Raw genomic sequence first — 23854 nt, 5'->3', positions numbered from 1 at the left:
TATATGCCAGGGTGTTTATCTTTGTGTAGCTAAAAAGTTGTTCTTCCAAAAGCTCATGAGTGGCTATAGTGCTATGTCTATTTTGCAATTGAGGAGACATGGTCAGAGCGGCTCAGTGATACTCACCTGAGACCTCACAGCTCATTGGTGATCAAGACGACATCAAACAGTTGGAAATTCAAGTTGACTTTTATCCAAGCCCCCTTCCACCATTGTATTAATTCCCCCATGTGAGGGAGGCAAGGCTGTAGGCGGAGCTTAAGATTGCTTGCTTATATCTTGGAGGATAGGAAATAGAAAGGAGAAAATGCTGGAGTTCTGTTGCCCCACCCTCCCCCCCCAGCCCTTGAGATGATGCCAAGAATCCCAAGCCAGGGACATATTTCTGGTGGGTTTTTTTAATGTTTATCTATCTATCTCTTTTTATTTATTTTTAATGGTTATTGATTGCTTGCTTTTGTTTTATTCTTTTTAAAATTTTTTTTCAATTTTATTTTATATGTATGAGTGTTTTGCATGCATGCATATATGTACAACATGTGTGTGCAGTGTGCCCCAGAGGCCAGAGGAGTGCACTGGAGCCCTTACAACTGTGAGTTACCATGTGGGTGCTGGGAACTGAGCCAGGATCCTCTGCAAGAAGAACAAATGCTCTTAACTGTGGAACCAGGCCCTGTTTGCTTTCTTTTTGAGACAGGCTTCCACGTAGCCCAGGCTAGCAGAGAACTTCCGATCCTCCTGCCTCCACCTTCCAAGTGCTGACATTAAGGTAGGCAGGACCATGCTGGGCTCATAATATGTCTACAACCAGCAGTAAGTCAAGTTGTGTATTTTTGTGACGGAAAGTCAGTGTGAGTATTTTTATCGACATGACAGACTAAAGACTCCCGTTGCTTTCCCTAGAGCTTCCCTGTACACTCACACAAACGCTCCAAGAGAATACTAAGCAGGGCTATGCTTTTTATCAACAAAGACTGAGCAGAAGCTGGTAGGGAAAGGTTAGCAGGAGGCTGCTGGCATCAAAGAGGAACCGGTGACTTTGTTAAACAGGATAATCCCTCCAAGATAGCCTCTGGAGAACTGCCTCCCACTCCTTCCCTTTTCTGTAGATTCTATCAAATTAGACTTTTCAAATGCTCTAGATCACAACTGAATTGATTTGTTAAAGAACGCGTAACAGATTTTTTAAGAAGTTACATTATCTGACATTAACTTGTATCTTTTTTTTTTAATCTGCTTTAATGGCTGGCGAAATGGCTCAGCAGGAAGCTGTAGCAGTCTGAGTTCTTTATATCAAACAACTAAAGAACTCTGGCTAAAGAAAGCAAAAGGGAACTGCTCGAGAAGTCTATGGACCTTGGAAGGATTGAAGAGCAGGATGGTTTCAAATCGGAGAGATCCAAGAGTTAGGTGTGGTAGCACATGCCTGTAATTGTACACCTCAGAGGCTGAGGCAGGATAATCTAGAGTTCAGTGTCAACCTGAGCTACATAGTGAGACCCTGTTTTAAGAAGGGAAAGAGAGCCAGGTGAGGGTGACAAACGCCTTTAATCCCAGCACTTGGGAAGGCAGAGCAGGTGAAGCTCTGTGAGCTCAAGGCCATCCTGGTCTTCAGAGCAAGTTCCAGGACTACCAAGGTTACACAGAGAAACCACCTTTAAAAAAAAATTAAATAAAAAGAGAGAAAGAAAAATCCAGGTACCTCAAGAAGATCTAAGAAGCAGGAACTAGAAGTGATCCTATCTGAGACACTGAGACATCACTTCTAGAAAAGACTGTCACGGAATCTTTATTGTCACCTTGACTAGCTTTAGAATCACCTGGGAGGGGCATGGCTGGGTGAGTATGCAGATTGTTTCCAGAGAGTTTTGACTGGGGAAGGGACATGTGGGCGGTAGCCTTCCGTTGACTGGGGTCCTAGGTTGGATTAAAAGGGGAAAAGGAAGAAGCCAACTGGACAGCCACCTTCCTCTGATGCCTGAGTGTGGGTGCATATGACCAGCTGCCCCACATTCCTATCACTGTGGCTTTCCCACCATGAGGGATGACACTCTCCAACTGTGAGCCGAAGCGAACTCTTCCTCCCTTACCTGGTTTTCCCGAGGTATCTATCTGGTCACAGCAACGAACGCAAGGATGAAGGGTCTTTTATTTGAGATCTTTAAATCACCGACTTCAAGAAGTAAGATAATTAGCCTTGGCAGGACATTTGGGAAGAGGGAAGGATGGAAAACATGATTCAAAATCCTACCTAAGAGAAAACTTTTAAAAATCACACACAAAAAAAGCTAAGATTCTTCCGTCACCTGAGAAGTAAATGATACCTAAATACATAGCACAAGAAAGGTTCTGGGCTTCCGGAACCACCTGCTGCTGCCTTGTGATGTTGCCCAAAGTGAAGCCGGAAGCCCCAGGACTGGCCTGATCACATGGGGAACAGGGCAGATGCCGGAACACAAGCAAGTGTCTCAATTTAAAATGGTGACTTACTCCTATGATGAAGATCTCCAAGAGCTGGGTCCTGCGTGTGGAGATAAAGTGTCCGGCCGGGTACCATTCTGGTCTCCTTACCTGTGAGAGATGCAAGGGTTTTTGTTTTGTTTTTTTCTTCAAGCCAACAGTCCAAAACAATAAAAGGTACACATGTATAGAAAACTAGAACTGCCAAATTGAGAAAACATTGTTCCTACTGCCAATTCCAAAAATGTCTAAGTGTTGGAATGAAGCTAGAAGCCATAAGAGCTGACCGCATGGGAGGAGGCAGAAATAAGTTTGTGCCAAAGTACAAGAGAGACAGGACCCTAAAGCAACAAGCGATGCCCTCTGAAGTTCTCCTCTGCAATTCAGAACCAAATTCCACCAAAGGAACCCTGCAGCCTTGCCTCCACAGCTATGACAGGAGTCCCTTTGTCACGTCTCTATTAGCACGACAATGCCTCCCCATGGCAGCCTGCAAGGTTACCAACAAGGTGTTGGATCACTTTCCTAGTCAGGTCATCAAGTCCAAGTACTCAGATCCCTACACCAGCTCACCGGAGTCAATGATGGGTCACTCCTACATGGATGGTTATCAGACAAGCTCCCCAGCCAGCATCCCACACCTGGCACTGGAATTTCGAAGTGTGAATGAGAGGAATCTCAAATTTAGGTGAAAGTCTCGACTGACTTACAGCAAGAGCAGGCAAACCGAGGCAAGCACATAAAACTGAACATGGGTTTATGTGCAACATGGCAGGCCAGACCCTCTTCACCATTGTTGAGTGGGCCAGGAGTAGTATCTTCTTTAGAGAACGGAAGGTTGATGACCAAGCGAAGCTGCTTCAGAACTGCTGGAGTGAGCTCTTGATCCTTGGTCACATCTGTCGGCGAGTGTCTTCCTACATGGGAAGGAAGGGTCGCTCTTACTGATAACTAGGCAGCAAGCTGACTTCTCCAAGCAGAGCCTCCCAAACCGGAGTCACACTCACCAGCCTCGTGTGCCATTCACAAGAGCTTGTCCTGAGACTTAGTGCCTTCACTGTGGTCACCGAGAGTTTGTGTGTCTCAAGTTCCTAGTGCTCTTCAGCTTAGACGCCAAGAATCTCGAGAACTTCCAGATGGTGGAAAGTGTCCAGGAACGGGTGCGTGCTGCCCTGCTGAATTACACGGTTTGCAACTACCCACAGCAAACAGAGAAATTCAGACAGCTACATCTTCAACTGCTGGAAGTCTGGGCAGTCAGCATGCAGCTCTGCTACAAGCACCTGAATGGGGAGGTACCCTACAATAACCTGCTCATTGAGATGCTGCATGCATGCAAGAGCCTAAGAAGCTTGCTCTTGGAACAAAGAGACTGTAGGGAGAAGAGGAGGAGGAAGAAAATATAACACTCTGAACTACTCCAAAGCAATGTTGATTAAAAACTTAGTTTAAAGACACCGAATTTTTTTTTTTTTTTTTTTTTTTTTTTTTTTTTTTTTTTTTTTTTTTGGTTTTTCGAGACAGGGTTTCTCTGTGGCTTTGGAGCCTGTCCTGGAACTAGCTCTGTAGACCAGGCTGGTCTCGAACTCACAGAGATCCGCCTGCCTCTGCCTCCCGAGTGCTGGGATTAAAGGCGTGCACCACCATCGCCCTGCTTCCTGATTTTGTTTTTAATGTTAAATTTAAAAAGAGCAGGCAGTATCCCTCTTCTATATAAGCATTAGTTAATATTCAAGAAAATCAAGCAAATTTAAGCAAATACTCTCAGCAAGCAAGCTAGATCTTATTTCTGCTATTTTTGCTGAAATGCAGATTTGGCACAGGTGGGTTTTATAAGAGTTTTTGGCCAAGAGGCTTGTTAGTACACATCCGTCTGTTTAGTCATCAGGGTTTACAGTTCACCTAAAAATAAAACACTAAACATCTTTTGCTGGGGTGTTAAATAGTCATAGTCTAAGGAGCTGAAAAGTCAAAGCATGCTAAGCAATCCAAATGAAAGCAGGTTGAGATGCAAAGGCAGTGATTCTCACGGCCTGGAAAGACAGTGAAGTCATTCCAATCTCCTGCAAAGGGCAATGGGAGACAGCAATACCGGCCTAAGTCATGGACCCAGGGCTGCTGCAGAACAAAAATGCTGGAGGGCGAGGGTGGCAAACTCTCTCCAACCAGTGCTGTCGGTATTAACAATGGCCACAGGTGTGGAAGCCTTGCCTTACTTCCTGGTCCTAACGGGGAGCTGGATCAACATTTATTGAAAATAAAATATTACTAAAGTTTTTTTAAAAAATCCTATTGAATACATTCAGAGGAAGAGGGTTCACTCATCCAAAGGGGTGCTTTCATTCAAATAAGGTTCAAAAGTGGCAGGCTGCCAAAGGAACACACATTTATAATGTAGATTCATTCCAGAACAGAGGAATACCACGAGTGGGGACATGAAGTGTAGAGAGCTACGTGGAGTCACACCTGATGGCTATGTATAGAGAGCTGCGTGGAGTGCTGGCTCCCGCCCTCCGCGATCCCGAAAGCGAGTGCTCTCTGTGATAATCAACTCCTAATATCAACTAGGCCTGACTTATGCTATTATCACGCAATGATTGTCAGCTGCTTGCGTATGCGTGGACCTATGGGCAGTGCCCACCTGGCAATCCGGGGTTGGGTTAGCGGCCCATGCCTACTTAAGGGCTGGGAGAGGTTTGCCCAGGGAGAGAGGGAGAGAGAGAGAGAGAGAAAGAGAAGGAGAAGGATTGCTGTGAATAAAGTCCTGAAATAAACTGCTTAGCAAGAAGAGCTCCGGTGTTGTGTGTCCTTCTTGCTGGCCGAGGGGGACCGCGACAATGAAGGACCGTGCCTGAGCACAGGTTGTGATATGTGAGTACTTTTCCAGATAACCCGGAAGTAGCATGTTTCATCCCAAGAAAGCGAGAGGGAGTCAAAATACGAGGAATATAAAATATTATTAAAAAAAGGTCACTAGCCATTCAGGCTGTACAAGAACACAAAGCAACTAACAAACCCTCAGAGGTACTAAAAGCCTTGCCTTTAAAATGATTAACTGAGAATTCCATATGGGTTAAGTAATGACCTTTAATGGAAGACAAACTGCAGGCTTTAGCAGCTGGTACAGGAGCAATTAGATGCTCGCCATATTGAAGAATCAACCAGCCCTTGGAATTCTCCTGTATTTGTTGTTAAAAAGAAATCTGGAAAATGGAGAATGGTGACAGATCTAAGAGCTGTCACAAGGTGATCCAACCTATGGGCCCTCTACAGTCTGGAATTCCTCTGGCTTCTCTATTACCAAAAGGATGGACTCGTATAGTTATTGACTTAAAGGATTGTATCTCCACTATACCTTTAAAGAAAAAGATTGAGAAAGGAATGTTAACCTGAGTATTCCATTGCTACAAATAATAGTATGAAAGAACCTTCTAGAACAGATTGTTTTCAATCTGCATTTGGTGTTTTGGACTTCTACATCCACATGATATTCTGGACATAAGTATTTACTGAAAGGAGGGCCTCCTAGAAAGTCAAATGGAAGCTCCAGCTGACTCACTCTCTTTGCTGTGCTTGGAATCTCAATAAAGGTGTGTAGTTTAAGGAAGTAGAGAAGGAGCTCGTGGTTTGAGTTCTGGAAAAGACAAGAACACACACAGGGGCCTAGGGCAAATGAAGCGTCAAAGTCCTTGAAGTGGAAAAGGACAATTAGGGCTGCCCTTGGGTCCAGAGAGAAGGAAGAGCACTTACTGCTCTTCCAAAAGACTCTTAGATAAAAGTTGCCAGCAGTCGCACTAGATGGCTTGCAACCACCTGTAACTCCACCTCCAGAGGATCCAACAGCTTCTTTTGGCCTTCAAAGATACCTGCACATATGTAGCATACACCTACACACACAAACACACACACAATTTTTTTAAATAAAATAAATAAGTATATATGTTTATAGTATCACTGCTTGGGGGGGTAAGAGGGCTACATCTTGGATTTCTAAATATTGACAGAAACCTCTACAGCCTGTTTTCTTTCCAAGAGAGAGCACAGTCCACAATGTGTCGATTGTAGTGCATGATTGTTTCAGTTGAATTTAAACCGAGCAATCTGACTTGGGGACCTCTATCATCAAACCAAATTCCTTCTCATGTGCATGTAATTCGGTTAAATCCTTAATGATGCCCCATGGCTTTTATCCTGTCTGCTTCTGTATCTTTATTTAGTCTGATGGATTTGCAATTGACTGATTTCAATCCGTAGGGCTCACGATTCAAGGGTATCTTACACTATCTTGGGAGCAATGAGACCCTTGGGTAGCTTCTCTGAGACAGTCCTATCAGAGGTCTGTCTGTTGACCAAGGGGCACTTTCACCTAGAGGCTAAGGGGTGAGAAGGAAGTCAGATTAGTTAGATCAAGGAACTGCCTGGATGGACAGGGTGGCAGGGTGACCTTGAGGCTCTTGGCAGAGGATTCCATCACATGCCCAGTTAAGTAACACATCCCTCCCTTTACCTCAGCCAGTCTTCTCTCCCTGTCAGACCTAGAGAGGCTATGCCAGATAGAAAAGAACAAAAGTGAAAGCTAAGACCAGTTCTGTCCCATCTTCCTCTCCATGGAGGGTCCAGGGAGGGAAAGAAACTAAGATGGGTCTTTAAGATGGAATAGGATATATATATACCTGAACACCTGCATAACACATATTAGTTTCAAATCATGTCCCTGAAATGAAGCTGAACCAAGTGTGCTGATAATGCACCCATAATCCCAGAATCTAAGAGGTGGAAGCTGGAGTATCAGGAGTTCACGATTATCTATAGCTGCACAGTGAGTGAGTGAGTGTGTGTGTGTGTGTATACCACGCGTGTAGGGGCACCAGTGGAGGCCAGAAGAAAGGATAGAATTTCCTGAAGCTGGAGTCACAGGTGATTGTGTGCTGTCTTTTGTGTGCGTTGGGAGCAGAACGCTGGTTCTCTGGAAGAGCAGCAAGTGTTCTTAACTGTTGAACCATCTCTCTAGCCCTTATTAAACCTTTTAAACCATACTACTAATCTTAATTAAGACTGAATTATAATATCTACCAAATGCTTTTACAGGGCATTTTGCTGCTATGCAGATTTTGTTTCTTTAAATACCACACGTGAGAGTTTCAGTTTTGGAAAAGATGAACAAAAGGATCTGAAGAGGTACTCCAATCATGGGGACTTAAGGTGTCATTTACCAGGACATATTTAGCCTGAATCATTGAAGCAGCTCCACTAGAAGTAGATGCGGCAGGTTGAATTGGGTTTGTCGGCATTGAGCCTATAATTAGTATTTGATTTTGTTTCCAAAAATAATAACTCCCCACAAAATCATATCATGTCATATTTCCCAAGGAAAAGCAGCCAATTTTGAAAGAAAACATCGTTAAGGGTAATTAATTCTCCACTGAGGTTTTCCTCTCTCATGTATATTAATTAATATGGGTTTGTGCTGATGAGGAGCAGCAGCAAAGCACCTGATGCAGGCCCTGCAGGGTGAAAGCAAACCTAGATCAAGCCAGGGGAATTCCCTGGCCTTTGGATTCCTGATGCGTGAAACCACAGCCAGCACTAATCCTGGCCTCCATGCCCATTCAGCCCTTCGCTATTTTTAGGGCAAATTATTGGAGCCTTCACATCAGAGGTTACATTTAATGACAGGTGTGAAGTAGTATAAATTCTCTTCCAACTCAAAACACAGCATTCATATTTAGGCAAGATGCACCTGCCTGCAATCTGCAATGTCAAAAAAAAAAAGCAAAAACAAAAAACAAAACAAGAAAAACAAAATCAAACTCACCCCCAGCAAAACAGAATTTAAAAAAAATAACAGGGAAGAGAAAGGGAACAGCAGGGCATTTGGTCCATGGACAAAGCTTTTAGGTCTGATTTATAGCTACAATAGTGCAACCTCACAAGGGGCCATAAAAAATTTGTGTGGATATTCTACACTAAAAGATAAAGACGAAAGTTGTGTGGATGGTAGGGGTACATGCCTTTAGTCCCACCAATCAGGAGGCAGAGGCATGCAGATCTCTGTGAGTTCAAGGCCAGCCTGTTCTACAGAGTGAGTTCTAAGACAGCTAGGGCTACACAGTGAAACCCTGTTTCAAAACAAAACAAAATAAAAAGATAAGGACAAGATATTTTCTCTTCAAGAATACAAAGCTTATTAATTTTTTATTTATTCATTCATTTGTTAATTCATTTATTTATTTTGAACATAGGCACTGTGTAGCTCTCACTGTCCTGCAACTTTCCATGTAGACCATGCTGACCTTGAACTCACAGAGGTTTGATTGCCTTTGCCTCCTTAGTACTGGATTAAAGGTATGCGTTCACAGCTTGCGACAAGCCATTTTTTTTTTTTTTTTTTTTTTGGTTTTTCGAGACAGGGTTTCTCTGTGGCTGTGGAGCCTGTCCTGGAACTAGCTCTATAGACCAGGCTGGTCTCGAACTCACAGAGATCCGCCTGCCTCTGCCTCCCAAGTGCTGGGATTAAAGGCGTGCACCACCACCGCCCGGCCGACAAGCCATTTTTAAAAGAGGAAAGAGTCCACTGTGACCCATTTCCCAGGTGATCTTCCACAGCTGTCTAGGCGGAGAGAAATGGAGACAGTAATCTCATTCTGACTTACCCATCCCTCATGGCAAAACCACAAGGTGGCAGTAAATCCTGCTTCACCAGCTTAGGGATGTGGTACAGAATTGTTTAAGTTATCCTCCAGTTCACCTATCACCAGTGACTTTCCTCCTTCCTTAGGGCTTCTTCTTCCCCAATACATTAAAAATAAATACTCTGAGATTGTCTTCTTTTCTTGGCTGCAGTCAAAACTGCTCACCTACCTGTGACAAGTTTGACCTGTCATAGTTATTGGCTGTTTTGTGCTAAAATTGGTTGACTCATGCTAAAACTGCCTTGTGCTCCCAATGAGGTCATCTTTGGTGAGCTGGATCTTTCTTCATGTACACACAAACTTCTCATCCTCATTCCTAGGATCTTTCTTGATTGCATTCCAAGCGGCTCTTTCCTAATATTCGTTGTACTGCGGGCTTGGGTGACCCCCTCTGATGATTCTTCTGTAGCCAAGGCAAGGTGGATTGACTCCTAGGCTTGGGAATCACTATTATGCAAACAGGAATTCCCCTGTGGGCATCTCCTCACCTCAAGAGTAGAGGCTCACACAGATTGAGATTCATGCTCCCAACTGTAAAACAGGGAACACATACCTACTCATACGAGGTGCACTTTTGCCTGGAACAAGTGAACTCTTTGTTAATGAAGGCTCTCACAACAAAATATGAATAATTTATGATATTATGAGTGTTGTTACTACACCTATAGCATTTAGTTGCTAGCCATAGGTAGGGCCTGAACATGATATATAATAGAAGGCACTACAGAAAGCTATGATGAGCCACACCTTGTTCAGTGGGCAGTGGGCAGTCAGTCAGTAGATGGACCATGCTTCTGTTTCTATCTTATTCAGCCTAATGCTTCCTTCTCCCTGCAGCCTCCAGACGGGGTAAGGGGTAGTAAAGGTGGTGAGGTGTCTCCTCTCGGGTACTGTTCCTCTTTGGTCATTTCCACTATTTTCCAAAGTCGAGATGGGTTGAAAGACCTTCACTGGTGAGCTAATTGCTCTTCCAGACTGTGATTGTTCCTTGTGGTTCATTAGGAGCCCAAGTATACAATAATTTAACCCACTCCAGGGAGAAGAAATCAACCATCTCACATACTCCTGAGAGTTACTACCATGTAAAGCTGACCTATTAAGACAACCGTAACCATCTGTGGACTTCCATGCCTGTCTTAGTTAGGGCTTCTCTTGCTGTGAAGGGACACCACGTCCACGGCAACTCTTATAAGGATGACATTTAACGGAAGTGGCTCACTTACTGTTTCAGGGGTTCGGTCCATTATCTTTACCATGGCAGGGAGCATGGCAGCATGCAGGCAGACACGGTGCTGGCTATATTTTGATCAGAAGGCAACAGGAAATGGTCTGAGTGTCACACTGAGGGAAGCTTGAGCAAAGAGACCTCAAAGCCTGACCCACAGTAGCACATTTCCTTCAATAAGGCTCCAACTCGTAATAGTGCCACTCCCTTTGGGGTTCATTCTCTTTGAAACCACCACAGTGCCCGTGTATAAAGACATGTCGGAAATCAGAAAAAGAGTCATGGGGTCTGAGGTAGTCTGAATGCAATTGGCCTATAGAAACATAGTGTGTGGCAGGATTAGGAGGTGTGGCTTTGTTGAAGTAGGTGTGGCCTTTGGAGGAAGTATGTCACTGTGGGGACACACTTTTGTTTCAGCTACCCTCTCAACTCAAGCTAGTTTACAGTAGGAAATTACTAACGGCCAAGCTTGCCTAACTATAACAGGGTAAAGGTTTCTCTAAATCTTCTCAGCCAAAGCCGTTTTTGGTTTCTAAGCCCTGCCCTGAAAAGTCCCGTGGGAAAGCAACCTGCCCTCTTCTAGAAACTCAAGGTCAAAAAGCCCCAGATAACCATATGATTCTTGGCTCTTGTTAAACTTATTGCTTACTTCCTCCTGCAACTGCCAACCAGGTTGTTTTTCTGTGTTCTTTGTCTTTAAAAAATCCTTGAAAAATGCATTTGGGGCTGCTCTGTGAGAAGTGTTTCTCTTCAGGCAGTCGCTGGCAGACTTAATACAGACTCTGAATTTGAATTTTGGACATAAGGGTGGTCTCTGGGTTTTTACTCCTTAACATCAACGACATATAGACCTGGCGAGGTCTCTCTCTCTCTTTCTTTCTCTCTCTCTCTCTCTCTCTCTCTCTCTCTCTCTCACACACACACACACACACACACACACACACACACACCGTCTTTGCTAAAAACAGACAAATGTAAGCAGTAAAGGAAATGAAAAGCTTAGACGGAGAAAGACAGGGCCCAGATTATCTATAAAATGGCATCCTCCTGATTATTTAGCCAACGACGAAAGGGAAGAAGGGACCTGTATCGGGATTCTAAAAGCTGTTCTCTGTGCTCAGTGTGCCCACCATTCTGGACTGACACCTGGCTTTGCCAAGAGGTACAGTGAATGACCATGCTTTCACTACTCCGAGTCTACAGTGCTCTCATTATGAAATGAGGGTCTCTGTCTCTCACACAACCAAGTGTTGAGATATATGAACCCTGTAAGGAACAATTTATATCCAAACCCCAGCAGGGAGCTAACTCCTCATTTTTATTTTGATCTGGCTAAAAAAGTACATTCCTAGTATTCCTGGGGAAGCAGAGCTCCTGATACTGAACCTCAGATGAATCCTTGCCCATCATAAAAACAAAATGTCACCCTGTAGCCTGTCCTATAGCGAATTGAACCCTCGTTTTGGAAGTTTGTACCCCCAAAAAGCAGGAGTAAGCACCCAACTTCCTAGCTCAGTTTCCTAGCTCTCCCCTCGGTGGAAAGTTGATTCTCGGAGTGTTTTGATCATCACCTTTTCCACACGGAAGACAAGAATAAGGGCTCAGTGGTAAGAGTGCTAGCCTAGCAAAGGATGTTGGGTCTGAGATGCCCCGTGAACACATGCTGAAACGATCAAAGGGAAGGGGGGCAAGGCTGAAAATAGAGAAGTGGGTAGCATCCGTGCCTTGGTAGGAAGTACAATAGATGATGGCTAGGATAACCGAAAGGAGAGCACAGAGAGGAGACTGTGCATGTGCTCTTGTAAGCAGCCACTGAAACAGAAGAGATCAAAGGAAGAAATGAGCCACTGCCCTGAGGACAACTGAAAGGTTGAGAACTGCTGGCTCAGCTGTAGAGCCTTAGTGTCCAAGATACTGAGTTCCAGCCCCGCACGGAGACGGGGTGGGGAGGAAACAAACGCTAACAACGTGGAGGTGTGAAGGACACAGACATTTGATGGGAGCCGTTAAAGATCCAGAGTGTGAAAAGTAAGGATATGGTGACAGACGATCAATCACTGCCAAAGTCCAACACCGGGACCAAAATCCTTGACACAGTGTTGCTACAGGGAGGCGCAGCTACGCAAGAGATTCCCGCAGCTCTCTTCCGACCCTCGAGAGCCAACCCTTCCCTAAAGAGCTCAGGGACCGAAATCATCTTTCCATGATGTTTTTGCGCTGCAGAGTAATCCCGGAGAAGGCCGGGTTCCAGCTAGCAGCGCGCAGCCGGCGGGCTTCCTGCCCGGCCTGAGGAGAGGGCGAGCGCGCCGGCGAAGGCCCGCCCCTTGGGCGCAGCGGGAGGCTGCCCTGAGCGCTGCACTGCGGCTGCGCGGGCCGGGCGCGCGCAGAGGGGGGCGGGGACGCGGAAGGCGCGGCGGCTGCGGTGTGAGGAGGCGAGCCGGCGGGAGGGCGGGAGCGCCCAACGGCGGCGTCGGGGGGCGGGGGTGGCCGCGGCGGCGCGAGGCCTGAAGGGAGGCGACGCGATGCTGGAGACCCTGCGCGAGCGGCTGCTGAGCGTGCAGCAGGATTTCACCTCCGGGTGAGTACGCGGTGGGCGACCAAGAAGGCCGTGGGGCTGCCTGCCGTCGGGTCGGCGCGCCCTCGCGTCTCGGCGTCGCGGCGCCTCGGCGACAACGAACTTCCCAGCGTCCCGGCGGCGGCCCCGAGTCTCTTTGAGTGGCGCGGGCGGGATGTCCTCTTGCCCGGTCGCGGGACAGCGTTGCTCAGCGGGTCAGCACGGTCACGTGAGGAGCAGTGTCCTCCGCACTGGGAGCCCGCGGCCCTTCCCAGGGCAGGACCCACCCGGGACCCGCCTCCCTCTCCGGTTTCAGCTCCGACACCCGGCCAGTAGCCCGCCTCTTCTCCTTCTCTGCCTTTGCCCTGGTTTAACGCCCGGATTAAGGAGCTGGGCCAGAGGGTCGGAGCTGGGTCGAAACTGTTGACACCCTGAGTTGCCCAAACTTTGGACGCCCCGGGGAACCTTTCGCAATCTCCAGGCTCTGCCCACTCGGAGCTCCAGTTAAGCCGGAATGTTAGGGGAAGGCGTTATTGAAGGACTCCCCAGGTGTATGCGATACACTACAAAATCAGGGAACGTGACGGGATGCCAGGCTGCCTAAGCACTCGTGCAGGATTTTACCACTTAACCTGACGAAGTTACTCGGTCTCTTGCCTCTGCTTCTGCGACTTTAAAATGATAGTGATGGTGCGTAGCTCATAGAGTTAATGGGACTGTTACATGTGCAGCAAGCGCTGTTTGTGTGGTCTTTAGTGTTTAATTCATTTGCAGCTTTTATTGCCTTACAAAAGTGTCACCTTTAGAAAGGATCCGCCATCTCTTTGGTTTGTTCTTTTTTGTTTGTTTCTTTGAGACAGCGTCTTATGCTCTAACCCAAACTGGCCCTGAACCGTTAGGAAATACTTCTGCCTCCATGACCTGATGGTCTGTCATGTGCTCGGAGAGTGTTCCTGATATGAGGGCACTGTAGTCACGATGCTACTTTAATAATTCATGGGGAAAACGTTAGCTGAGCTCTTATCTCGTGGAGAAAAAAATATTTAAGAATATTTGCCTATTGGCAAATATTTGAAAGTTTCCAACATATATTGGAATATGTATATTGCTATATATGTGTCATTACTGACGATTTTAGCTTTGTGTTCTTATCAGTATTAATTATGAATGCTTAAGGAATTATTCAGTGATAAGTGTTACTGCATGCTTGCATCTTTTTAAACTATAAATTTAGGAAAAGCAACTTCTTTTTTTGAGTGTAAACTTAACTTCAGTGTGTTGCTCTGATAGCCTGCTTTTGTAACATGACAGTGGCCATGAGTAAAACCCACTTGAATACTCTTCTGTTACTACTTCAAGGAATTCTTTAATAATAGCTCAGCGTCCCTTTTGGTAGTTGCTAGGAGCATTGATCACATGGTTGTCTCAGAACCCATTTTTATGCCTGATGTTTGCTTAGGAGGCTTCTTGCTTAGGAATGTGGGCTCTGGACTGCTCAGCCCCACACTGTCTTCTGAGACCTGGTAGCTTTAAAAATTTAGAGTTTAGGTAGGGGTAGGAGCTGAGGATATGTGATCAGGAGCCCCTGGGAAGTAATGCCATAGCCTGGGACAGGTTTAGTGTTAGACATCCTGAGAAAGTCTTGTTTCTTATGGTTTCTTACATCTCAGCTTCCTTTCTGCACAGGTTACTTAGCTGACAGGCCAGGAGACTGTGCCATTATCCTGTTATCTGGCAGAAATAACAACTTTGAATCATGTATGTCTCCCAAGGAGAAGGCAACTCTGGCAACTCTGACTGCGGATACTAACTTTGGTCAGGTTCTCAATTTCCTAATTTCCTACACATTTTTTTAAAAATTTTTTTTACTGAGGGAATAACAAAACATAAACCATCTTTCCAACTCTTCCATATTCTGTTTTACATGCATGGCCATTTTGGCCTTGACTAAGAAATGAAACACAATCCACATTTCTGTGGTAATAAGCACTGAGGGGTTTCTTTGAAAAAATCATGACAGTCAGCTTCCAAGACTATAATATTGAACCTGTTCCGGTAGGACCCTTGGTAGTTAGAGCAAGTGTTCAGCAGACAGAGCGGCTATCTTCTAAAACAATTTCTAATATCCTGTACTCAAGTTTCAGTCGATAGGTTTTCTGAGTTTGCTATATGCAGTGTTATTCCTAACAGCAGGGGCAGAGACTCAGTTTCTGCTCATTGTCAGTTTTCGAAAACTCATAGAGCTGGCAAATTATCTTTTTAACTTTTTCCCATGTGTATGTTTATGTGTCTCTGTATATGAATGTCATGTTTATGCAGGTGCCTGCAGAGGGGAGATGAGAGCATGGGATCCCCTGGAACTGGAGTGAGGAGCAGTAGTGGTTGCTGGGACCCAAACTCGAGTCCTTTGGAAGAACAAGTCCTCTTAACTGCTGAGACATCACTCCACCACCATCACCCAAACAGCACTATTTTTATTGTTCTCCTAAGAGAATGACACCTTAGTGACTAAATCATGTTGTGGATGTCAACTGCATCCCAAGTGCGAAGAATGATCTCAGCTGAGCTTGTTGAGTATTTCTAGGACCCCTCCTCACCTGTGGATCCCGCTGCTCGTTACCACCTGTTATATTCAGTGCTGCCTTAATTGCGCATGGCATCCAGAGGGGGCTGGTTAGCTGGAGAAGGCTAGAGGAGGGGAAGCCCTCATCCCAGGATAAAGGCTTTCCAGGTGCAGTCTGTTGTGGGGAAATGCACCCACACTCCTATAAGTAATGCCTTACCTGTGTTCTGTAAGGAAGCTCAAAAAACTTACTGGTTTCCCCAAAGTGTACTTTGTAGATATCATGTCTTGGCTTGTCATTGGGATGTTAGGGGGAGGGGGTAAACATTATTTATGTCTCTCCCAGAGAAGGAATTTTAGTTACAAGGCTACATTATCTACATTCCATTCAGACTTACCAGGAAATGCCATGTAAGTCATTATCGTTACAGGACAAGATAGAAATTACAGATGATCTGGAGGAACCCGGGTTGTCCTTAGGCTTTTAGCCTCCTTTCTTTTTTCAGTACTGGGTGTCTTGGGGTTTCTATTGCTGTGAAAAGACACCATGACCATAGGAATACTTATAAAGGAAAACAGTTTTTTAGATTTATTTATTTATTATGTATACAGTGGTCTGCCTGCATGTGTTCCCTGCAGACAGATGTTGGCACCAGATCTTATTACCGGTGGTTATGAGCCACCATGTGGTTGCTGGGAATTGAACTCAGAACCTCTGGAAGAGCAGTCAATGCTCTTAACCACTGAGCCATCTCTCCAGTCCCTAAAGAAAAACATTTAATTGAGGTTGCTTGCTTACAGCTCAGAGGTACGGCATTATCATCATGGTGGGAAGCAAGGCAGCATGCAGGCAGACCTGGTGCTGGAGCTAAGATTCCTTACACCTTGATCTAAAAGGCAATTGGAAGTGAACTGAAACATTGGGAGTAGCTTAAGCAAGTATAAACTCTCAAGCCCACCTCTAAAGTGACACACTTACTCATCCAAGACCACACCTCCCAATAGTACTGCTCCTTTGAAGGGCATTTTCTTTCAAACTACCATATTCCACTCCCAGGACCCAAAGGCTTGTAGCCATATCATAATGCAAAAATGCATTTAGTTCAATTTCTAAAGTCCCTATAGTCTTTCACACTCTAAACAATGTTTGAAAGTCCAAAGTCTCCTCTGAGATTCATGCAATCTGTCATCCTCCGTAAAAAAGAAGCAGATCACATACTTCCAACATATGATGACACAGGATATCATTACCATTCCAAAACGTAGGGAAGGGAGCATAGTAAAGAAATACTAGACCAAAGTAAGACCAAAAAGCAAGACCAGCTGGGCAAACTAGAAACTCTTTATCTCCATGTCTGATGTCAAAATGCTCTTCAGATCTCCAATTTCTTTCAGCTTTGTTGACTGCAACATACTTTCTTGGGCTGGTTCTACTCCCTGGTCAGGTATCCCGTGGCTCTGGCATCTCCAGCATCTTGGGGTTTCCAAGGCAATCCAGTCTTCAACGTCACAGCTTCACACAGTGGCCTCTCTAGGCCTCCATTCAGGTACATCCCTGACACATGCCTGGCATCAACATCTTTCCTTTGTCTTGAAAGTAAATTCCACAGACCATTTCTTCTGTCAATTCTAGAACCACGTGGCCAAAGCCGCTACGTTCTACTGCTTGCTGGGGCTGGAACGTGGCTCCTTGCTCAATTATGTCTTCACTAACTTACTATTTTTGATGGGTTCCTTCACTGCCTAAACTTGTCTGTCCTGAAACTGGATCTGTATCAAGTTGGCCTTGAGCTCAGAGCTCTTTCAATTATTTCTTCACCAGCTTTCTGTTTTCTGATGATTTCTTTCACTGCTTAAGCTTGACTGCTCTGTAGATCAGGCTGGCCTCAAACTCGAGATCTGCCATCCTCTGCCTTCTCAGTGCTGGGATTAAAGGTGCGTGCTGCCACCATGTCAGGCTCTAAGATTTTCTTCAGTTCCTTTTCATAATTTAGCTGGTGGGATCTTGCACTGAGGTCACCACTCCCTTCATTCCATTTCTTAATCTGTTTATCTCCTTGAACGCAGGATTTAGCTCCATTCTGCTTCCTAGGGACCCTTTTCTCCTCAAATATTGTTCCTTGCTCAGCTTGTTTTTCATTCTATATCATCATTAGAGTTAACACTAAACCACACAACAGAGTCTATTCTAGGCTGTTTTGAGATTTTCTCTTCAAGGGAATTAATCCAAAACTCTTCGCTTTAGCCTCAGGCAAACTTTTTGGACAAGGGTAAAAAGCAGCCACATTCTTCACCAAAATATCTCAAGAACAATTTCTAGGCAACATACTAAAATTCTCCTCTGAAGCCTCTTGAGTCAGTCCCTCACAGTTCAAATCACTCTTAGCATCGTTGTCTTCCATGCTGTTACCAATAGGCCCATTAAGCAGTGCTTAAAGCATTCCACTGCTTTCCTAATCCAAATTCCCAAAGTCTAAATTCCTCCAAACAAAAGCATGATCATGCCTATAACAGCAATACCCCAGTCCCTGGTACCATCTTCTGTCTTAGTTAGGGTTTCTATTACTGTGAAGAGACACCATGACCATGACAACTCTTATAAAGGAAAACATTTAATTGGATTGACTCACTCGCAGTTCAGAGGTTTGGTCCATTGTCATCATAGTGGGAAGCCTAGCAGCTTGCAAGCAGACATGGTGCTGGAGAAGGAGCTGAGAGTTCTTAAATCTTTACCCACAGCCAAAAAGAAGTGGTCTAAGACACTGGGTATGGTTTGAGCACATATATCAGACTTCAAAGCCTGCCTCCAGTGTGACATACTTCTCCAGTCAGACCGTACCTACTCCAACAAGGCCACACCCCCAACAGTGCCACTCCCTGTGGGGGCCATTTCCTTTCAAACTACCAAACTGGTAGTTCAAACATGCCAGGCAAGTGCCTTACTGCTGAGCACCATCCCCAGTCCTTGTGGTCTTTCCTCATAAACATCCATGGTACAAGTACCAGGAAAAACCTAGTGTTGTGGTTATATCATGTTCTTTCCCCCTAAGTGATTAGCAGGCAAACCCAAAAGCCTTAGGACTGGAGGACATTAACTCTGGGTCTTTTTACCTCTGTTTTTGTTTTCATTTGATTTGGTTCCTGGAGCCATTTTAGGGGGTTCCTGTAGAAACAGGTTTTTTGTTTGTATATTTTTTTAGACTAGATTGGCTCTGTGGGGAAACCATTGGAAATACAGACTTTGAGTCCACTGTTTCTTTTAACCTTTGAGCATTTATGAACAAAAAAAATTAGATACTATATATGTAAATCTCTTCAGGGAACAGAAACACAAATTTCCTGAAGGTTTATGACTATATATTACAGGCTTGTATTTCCTGTTTGTCATGCTTTCAAGGGCACCACTGCCCCCAGCTCTTGTTGAATATCTTCATTCTTTTCTCTTCCTCTATAGTTTTAAATTGTACAAAGAGTATCTAATACTTTAGTTTATAGTGTGATCTGTAGACAAAACTTTGCTAGAGATGTTGACCTTTCTAGGATTTCTTTATTTCCTTCTTTATTTCCTTATTTATTTAGGTTCTTGTGGTAGGCAAGCAATCTGTCACTAAGTTACTCCTTCAGCTGATAGGTCCTTCCTATATATAAGAGGTATATGTATGTGTGTGCAGGTGCATGTATGTACCAGGTACCTTTCTCTTTTGCTTTCTACCTTTATTTTTTCAGATTTACTTATTTTATGTGTGTATTTGCCTGCATGTATGTGCAAAGTACCCTTTTTCATAGTTGCTTTTAAGGTTTGAGAGACCATATGCTCAGTTTTGCATAGTATATACCAATGTTTGTGTATTGGACTAGATCTGGCAGCTACCAAAGTTACAGAAGCAGCTTCCCACCCTGGTAGTAATGAAAAGCGAAGTGTAATGAACTGAATGTTAAAAGACTTTAGTGATGTGCTTTGTGAGCCCACAAGAAGGAGTCCTTGATTTGGGTGCATTCACCGAAGGTTTCTAAGTTGGACCTTGAAGAATAAGGATGGATTATTATAGGTTTCAGTCAAGGTACTGGAGAAATGGAAGCCGTTTTAGGAGATGTAGCTGGGAAGGAAGTTCAGGATCTGGGAACAGAGAATTTTTCATGCTTTGCTTAATCTATCAAAGATTTATCCTGTGCTTTGTGTCAGACCCTGTTTAGGTACTGGGGCTATAGCACAGAACATCTAGACCAACGGCAGGAGGCAGATTATTTAGAAAGTCAGAGCTGTTGTGGCTAACAGGTTAAGGGACGGGCCTACATGTATTTTTGTGTTTGGGATCAGGAATGGTGAGCAGAGAAGTTACGCTTGTATGTGTGGGCCATGCAGGAGATGATGAGTGCTGGCAGACATGTAAAAGAGGAACAATGTGACAGGCAGTGGTTGAGCTTGTCAGCAGTGAGAAGTGAAATGAAAAGGTCTAGAACTTGTGAACGTTGATTTGTACTATCTCTGTTGCTTTGTTCGAGACAGGGTTTCTCTGTATGACTTTGGAGCCTGTCCTGCAACTTGCTCTGTAGACCACACTGACTTCAAACTCATAAGAGATCCACCTGCCCTCTGCCTCCCAAGTACTGGGATTGTGTGCGCCACCACTGCCCAGCGATTTGTAGCATCTTAGATAAGTGATGGCATTATGCCAACATAAAGGACAAGAAAAGACTTGAGGGGAAAGGAGCAGTTGATAGTGATTTTGTGAAGTAGCCCTTGAGATCTGAGGAGCTCTTGGAACTTGAAGGTACCCTTAGGAGAGGGGTCAGAAATGAAGCAGTGTGTTTGAGATTCATTAGGGCAAAGGTGGTTTGAAATTATTTTCCCTTTTCTGAGTTTGTGCCACTTTGGTGTGCATTTGTCAGGTTGTGGAGCTTAAGGGGTCATATAAACTTTTAAATATGATAGTTTTTCTTTGAGATCAGACCCCCTCCACCCTGTGTCTCTGTGTGTGTCTTTCTGTCTGTGCCACTACAAAATAAGAGAGATATGTGAACATAATAAATTGGATTTTGATTTGTGAACAGAATTTAAAAGTGGACTAGCAGAAGGTTGAATGTGACTTAAAGACTTGTGTTTTACGACCAGATATGCTGACTTGCAGGTTTTGTAGTTTTTGTCAAAGCAACCACTGTCCCTTTTCCTGCTACCTTGTAGGCAGAGTGGGAATTGATGGGCGTGCAAATGAAATGCTGCCCATACAACCCAGTGCAGTTGAGCCAGCTAGCAGATCTCTCTGTCACTGGTACATCAGGAAGCTCTATGGTATTCCACCCTGGCTCAGTAATGTCATAGCTATTTGATGTGCATGTGGTTTGTGTCCATGTCTATGTGGATGTGAATGAGTACAGACAGAAGGCCATCTGGGTTTTTCTTTAATCACTTTCCACCTTGTTTCGTTTTTGAGACAGGGTCTCTCACTGAACCTGGGTCTCATCAGTTCCTCCAGGCTGTCTGACCTGTGAGCTCCAATGATGTGTCTGTCTCTGCTTCCACAGTGCTAGTATTACAGAAGCTTCCTCGGCTTTTACGTGGATTCTAGGGATCTCTAACTCTGAGGCCAGTCTGGTCTACATAAGGAGTTCCAGGATGGCAAGAGCTACAAAGTTAAACTTTGTCTTCAAAACAAACAAACAAAAAAAGAACTTAAAACGAATAATAGTGATTGTAACCCCACATCTTTTTCTTTCTTAAAATTTCCTCTTTCTTGTGCTCTTGGTTTTTGTTTTTTCAAGACAGGTTCTCTGTATCTTTGGTGCCTGCCCTGGAACTAGCTGGCCTCTAACTCACAGAGAACCGCTTGCCTCTGTCTACTGAATGCTGGAATTAAAGGCATGCACCACCACTGCCTGGCTGCTTCTTGCATTTTATTCTAAATTTTGGTACCTTGATATACATATATACATACGTGTGTGTATGTGTGTACGTGTGTGTGTATTGGAGAATGTATGATGAGAAATGAGTATTTAAAGAGTTTATTGTTAGAGAAAACATTTTTTAAGATAAGATCTCAGGCTGGCCTTGGACCCTTAGTCATCCTACCTTAGCTTCCCTGCTGAGATTGCAGGCATGTGCTTTTATGTCTAATTTAAAATCATTTTCTAAAATGAAAACTTTAAACATACACAAAAACAGAGCAGTGATATGAGCCCCGCATGTCTCCGTCAACAGTCTTCAACTGTTGGTGTCTGTCTTTCCTGTCTCAGTCCTCCACAGATCCCCTGCACCTCTCCCGGGGAGTTCATTCACCAGCATAGGCAGTGCACAGATGTGCTGCCACAAAATTAGCACTAATTCATTGATGGTATCAGTTACTCAGCCTGTAATCAGATTTTCTTGCTTCTTAGAAATGCCTTTTTACAGCTGATAAGTCCAAATCCAGATCAAATAAGTTCCACACATTACATTTGATTAAAGACCAATTTTTGAAACAGATGGTTATTAAGGAGCCACATGGGGAAGTGCTTATTGAATCTTACAGCAATTTTATTTTCAGTTCTCTCTTTACCTTTTTATCCCAAATTCTTTTTTTTTCTTTTGTGGGGGAGGCAGAAAAGTTGATAGGTTGAATTATGAAATTAAAAGATACTTTAGAACTCTGTATTTGAGATATCAGCATAGATATATGTTATGTGTACCTTTCATTCTCAACTGTAAACATAATCCTGCTTGAGTGGGGTCCACTGCTGAGGATAGCAGTCTCAGGGTAGCTCTGTCTAAATCGTTATAACTTAATGACTCTCTGAGAGTGGACCGAAAATGGTAGAACATGGCTGTAAAAACTCCCTTCTTGCCGGGCGGTGGTGGCGCACGCCTTTAATCCCAGCACTTGGGAGGCAGAGGCAGGTGGATCTCAGTGAGTTCGAGACCAGCCTGGTCTACAAGAGCTAGTTCCAGGACAGGCTCCAAAACCACAGAGAAACCCTGTCTCGAAAAAGAAAAAAAAAAAAAAAAAAAAACTCCCTTCTTGACTTTCACCTGTGGAGGTTCTTGTTGCTTCCTGGACAGCTAAGGCTTTATGGAATTTCTTAAACTCAGCTAAAGAGATATACAGATTATTTTTGTATTAAACAGACTTCTTTTGAGCTTTGTAATTTTGGGGATAGGGTATGGGCTGAACCCCCTATGGGGTTGAAAATTTTGACTTGTTAAAAATGTATTTTATATTTGTTAATTTATAGGCTGAAGACTTTAAGTGACAAATCAAGAGAAGCAAAAGTAAAAAGCAAGCCCAGGTAAGCTCAAGCCAGCTTAATTTGCATAGCTTGAATTTTATATAACTTTTGGCTGAGTTTGTAATAGGATCGTTTTTATAGACTTCAGGTCTGTTGAGTGAGTGCATCTGACTCCCAAAAAGTATTGATTCTTTCTAAATATTGAGACACATGGAATTTGTATTAAACTTATGAAGTGTTAAAAGAGCTGAAGTGTGTCAAAGTCCTGGATTACTGAAAAGCAAATTAATAATGAAATAGAACTTGATAAGTGAGTCCCTGTAGATGTGCTACGTGTTTTACATTTGGACACTAGAATTGTATTTTTTTTTCAAGTATGTGATCAAATTCAATTTCAGCTGGAAACAGTGAGCTTTTATCCAGCCTATTTTCTTTATCTGATATTATATGAAAATATTTATTGTATTATATGCTAGAGACAGTTTCTGCCTGGCAAAATAATATTGTTATGTTGCAGTTTAGTACTTCTGAAGCAATCTATTTTTTTGAAAGCTTAAATAAATTGTCATTGTGTCTGTGTGCACGCCCACCCACACATGCATATGTGTACACTTGCCTGCATAAGTAATGTGCACTACTTGCATTTCAAGTGCCCACAGAAGCCAGAAGAGGGTGCCAAATCCCTTGGAATTGGCATTAAAAGCAATTGTGAGCTGCCTGATGTGGGAACTGGGAACTGAACCGGGATCCTCTGCAGGAGTTGCATGAGCCATCTCTCCATCCTCTTCATTAGTGGTTTTAATCTTTTAAAAGATTGTAGGATATTTTATTTATGTGTATGTTTACCATGAAGGCAAGCAGAGGGTGTTGGGACCCCTGGGACTGGAATTACGAATGGTTCGGGCTGCCATATGGGTGCTGGGAATTGAACCCAGATCCCCTGGAAGAACAGTCAGTGCTCTGAACTGCTGAACCATTGTTCCAGCCCCTCATTAGTGGCTTTAAAATTATTTACATAAGGGGCTGGAGAGATGGCTCAGCGGTTAAGAGCACTGACTGCTCTTCCAAAGGTCCTGAGTTCAATTCCCAGCAACCACATGGTGGCTCACAACCATCTGTAATGAGGTCTGGTGCCCTCTTCTGGCCTGCAGGCATACACA

The 23854-nt window shown here is 44.1% G+C and overlaps 1 protein-coding gene and 1 pseudogene across 2 annotated transcripts in view; both read left to right on the top strand.

The window, feature by feature from the left end:
• Nucleotides 1-2445: 2445 nt before the first annotated feature.
• LOC130885540 (nuclear receptor subfamily 5 group A member 2-like) lies at nt 2446-12885 on the top strand (annotated as a pseudogene).
• Nucleotides 12803-23854, top strand: part of Dtnbp1 (dystrobrevin binding protein 1) — an 86929-nt gene continuing 75877 nt past the window's right edge. Inside the window, exons 1-2 of one of the 2 annotated variants that reach the window (XM_057787149.1) lie at nt 12803-12955; nt 22701-22754. In XM_057787149.1, the coding sequence (XP_057643132.1) occupies nt 12900-12955; nt 22701-22754 (110 nt within the window). In that variant the 5' untranslated portion in view covers nt 12803-12899. Of the gene's footprint in view, nt 12956-16989; nt 17042-22700; nt 22755-23854 lie in introns of those variants that run through there. The other variant, XM_057787150.1, reaches the window with a different exon arrangement.

Source organism: Chionomys nivalis, chromosome 13 (genome assembly GCF_950005125.1).
Source record: "Chionomys nivalis chromosome 13, mChiNiv1.1, whole genome shotgun sequence".
Classification (NCBI taxonomy): domain Eukaryota; kingdom Metazoa; phylum Chordata; class Mammalia; order Rodentia; family Cricetidae; genus Chionomys; species Chionomys nivalis.
Note: the sequence above shows the minus strand (reverse complement) of the source record. Positions and strands in the feature narration are given on the sequence as shown.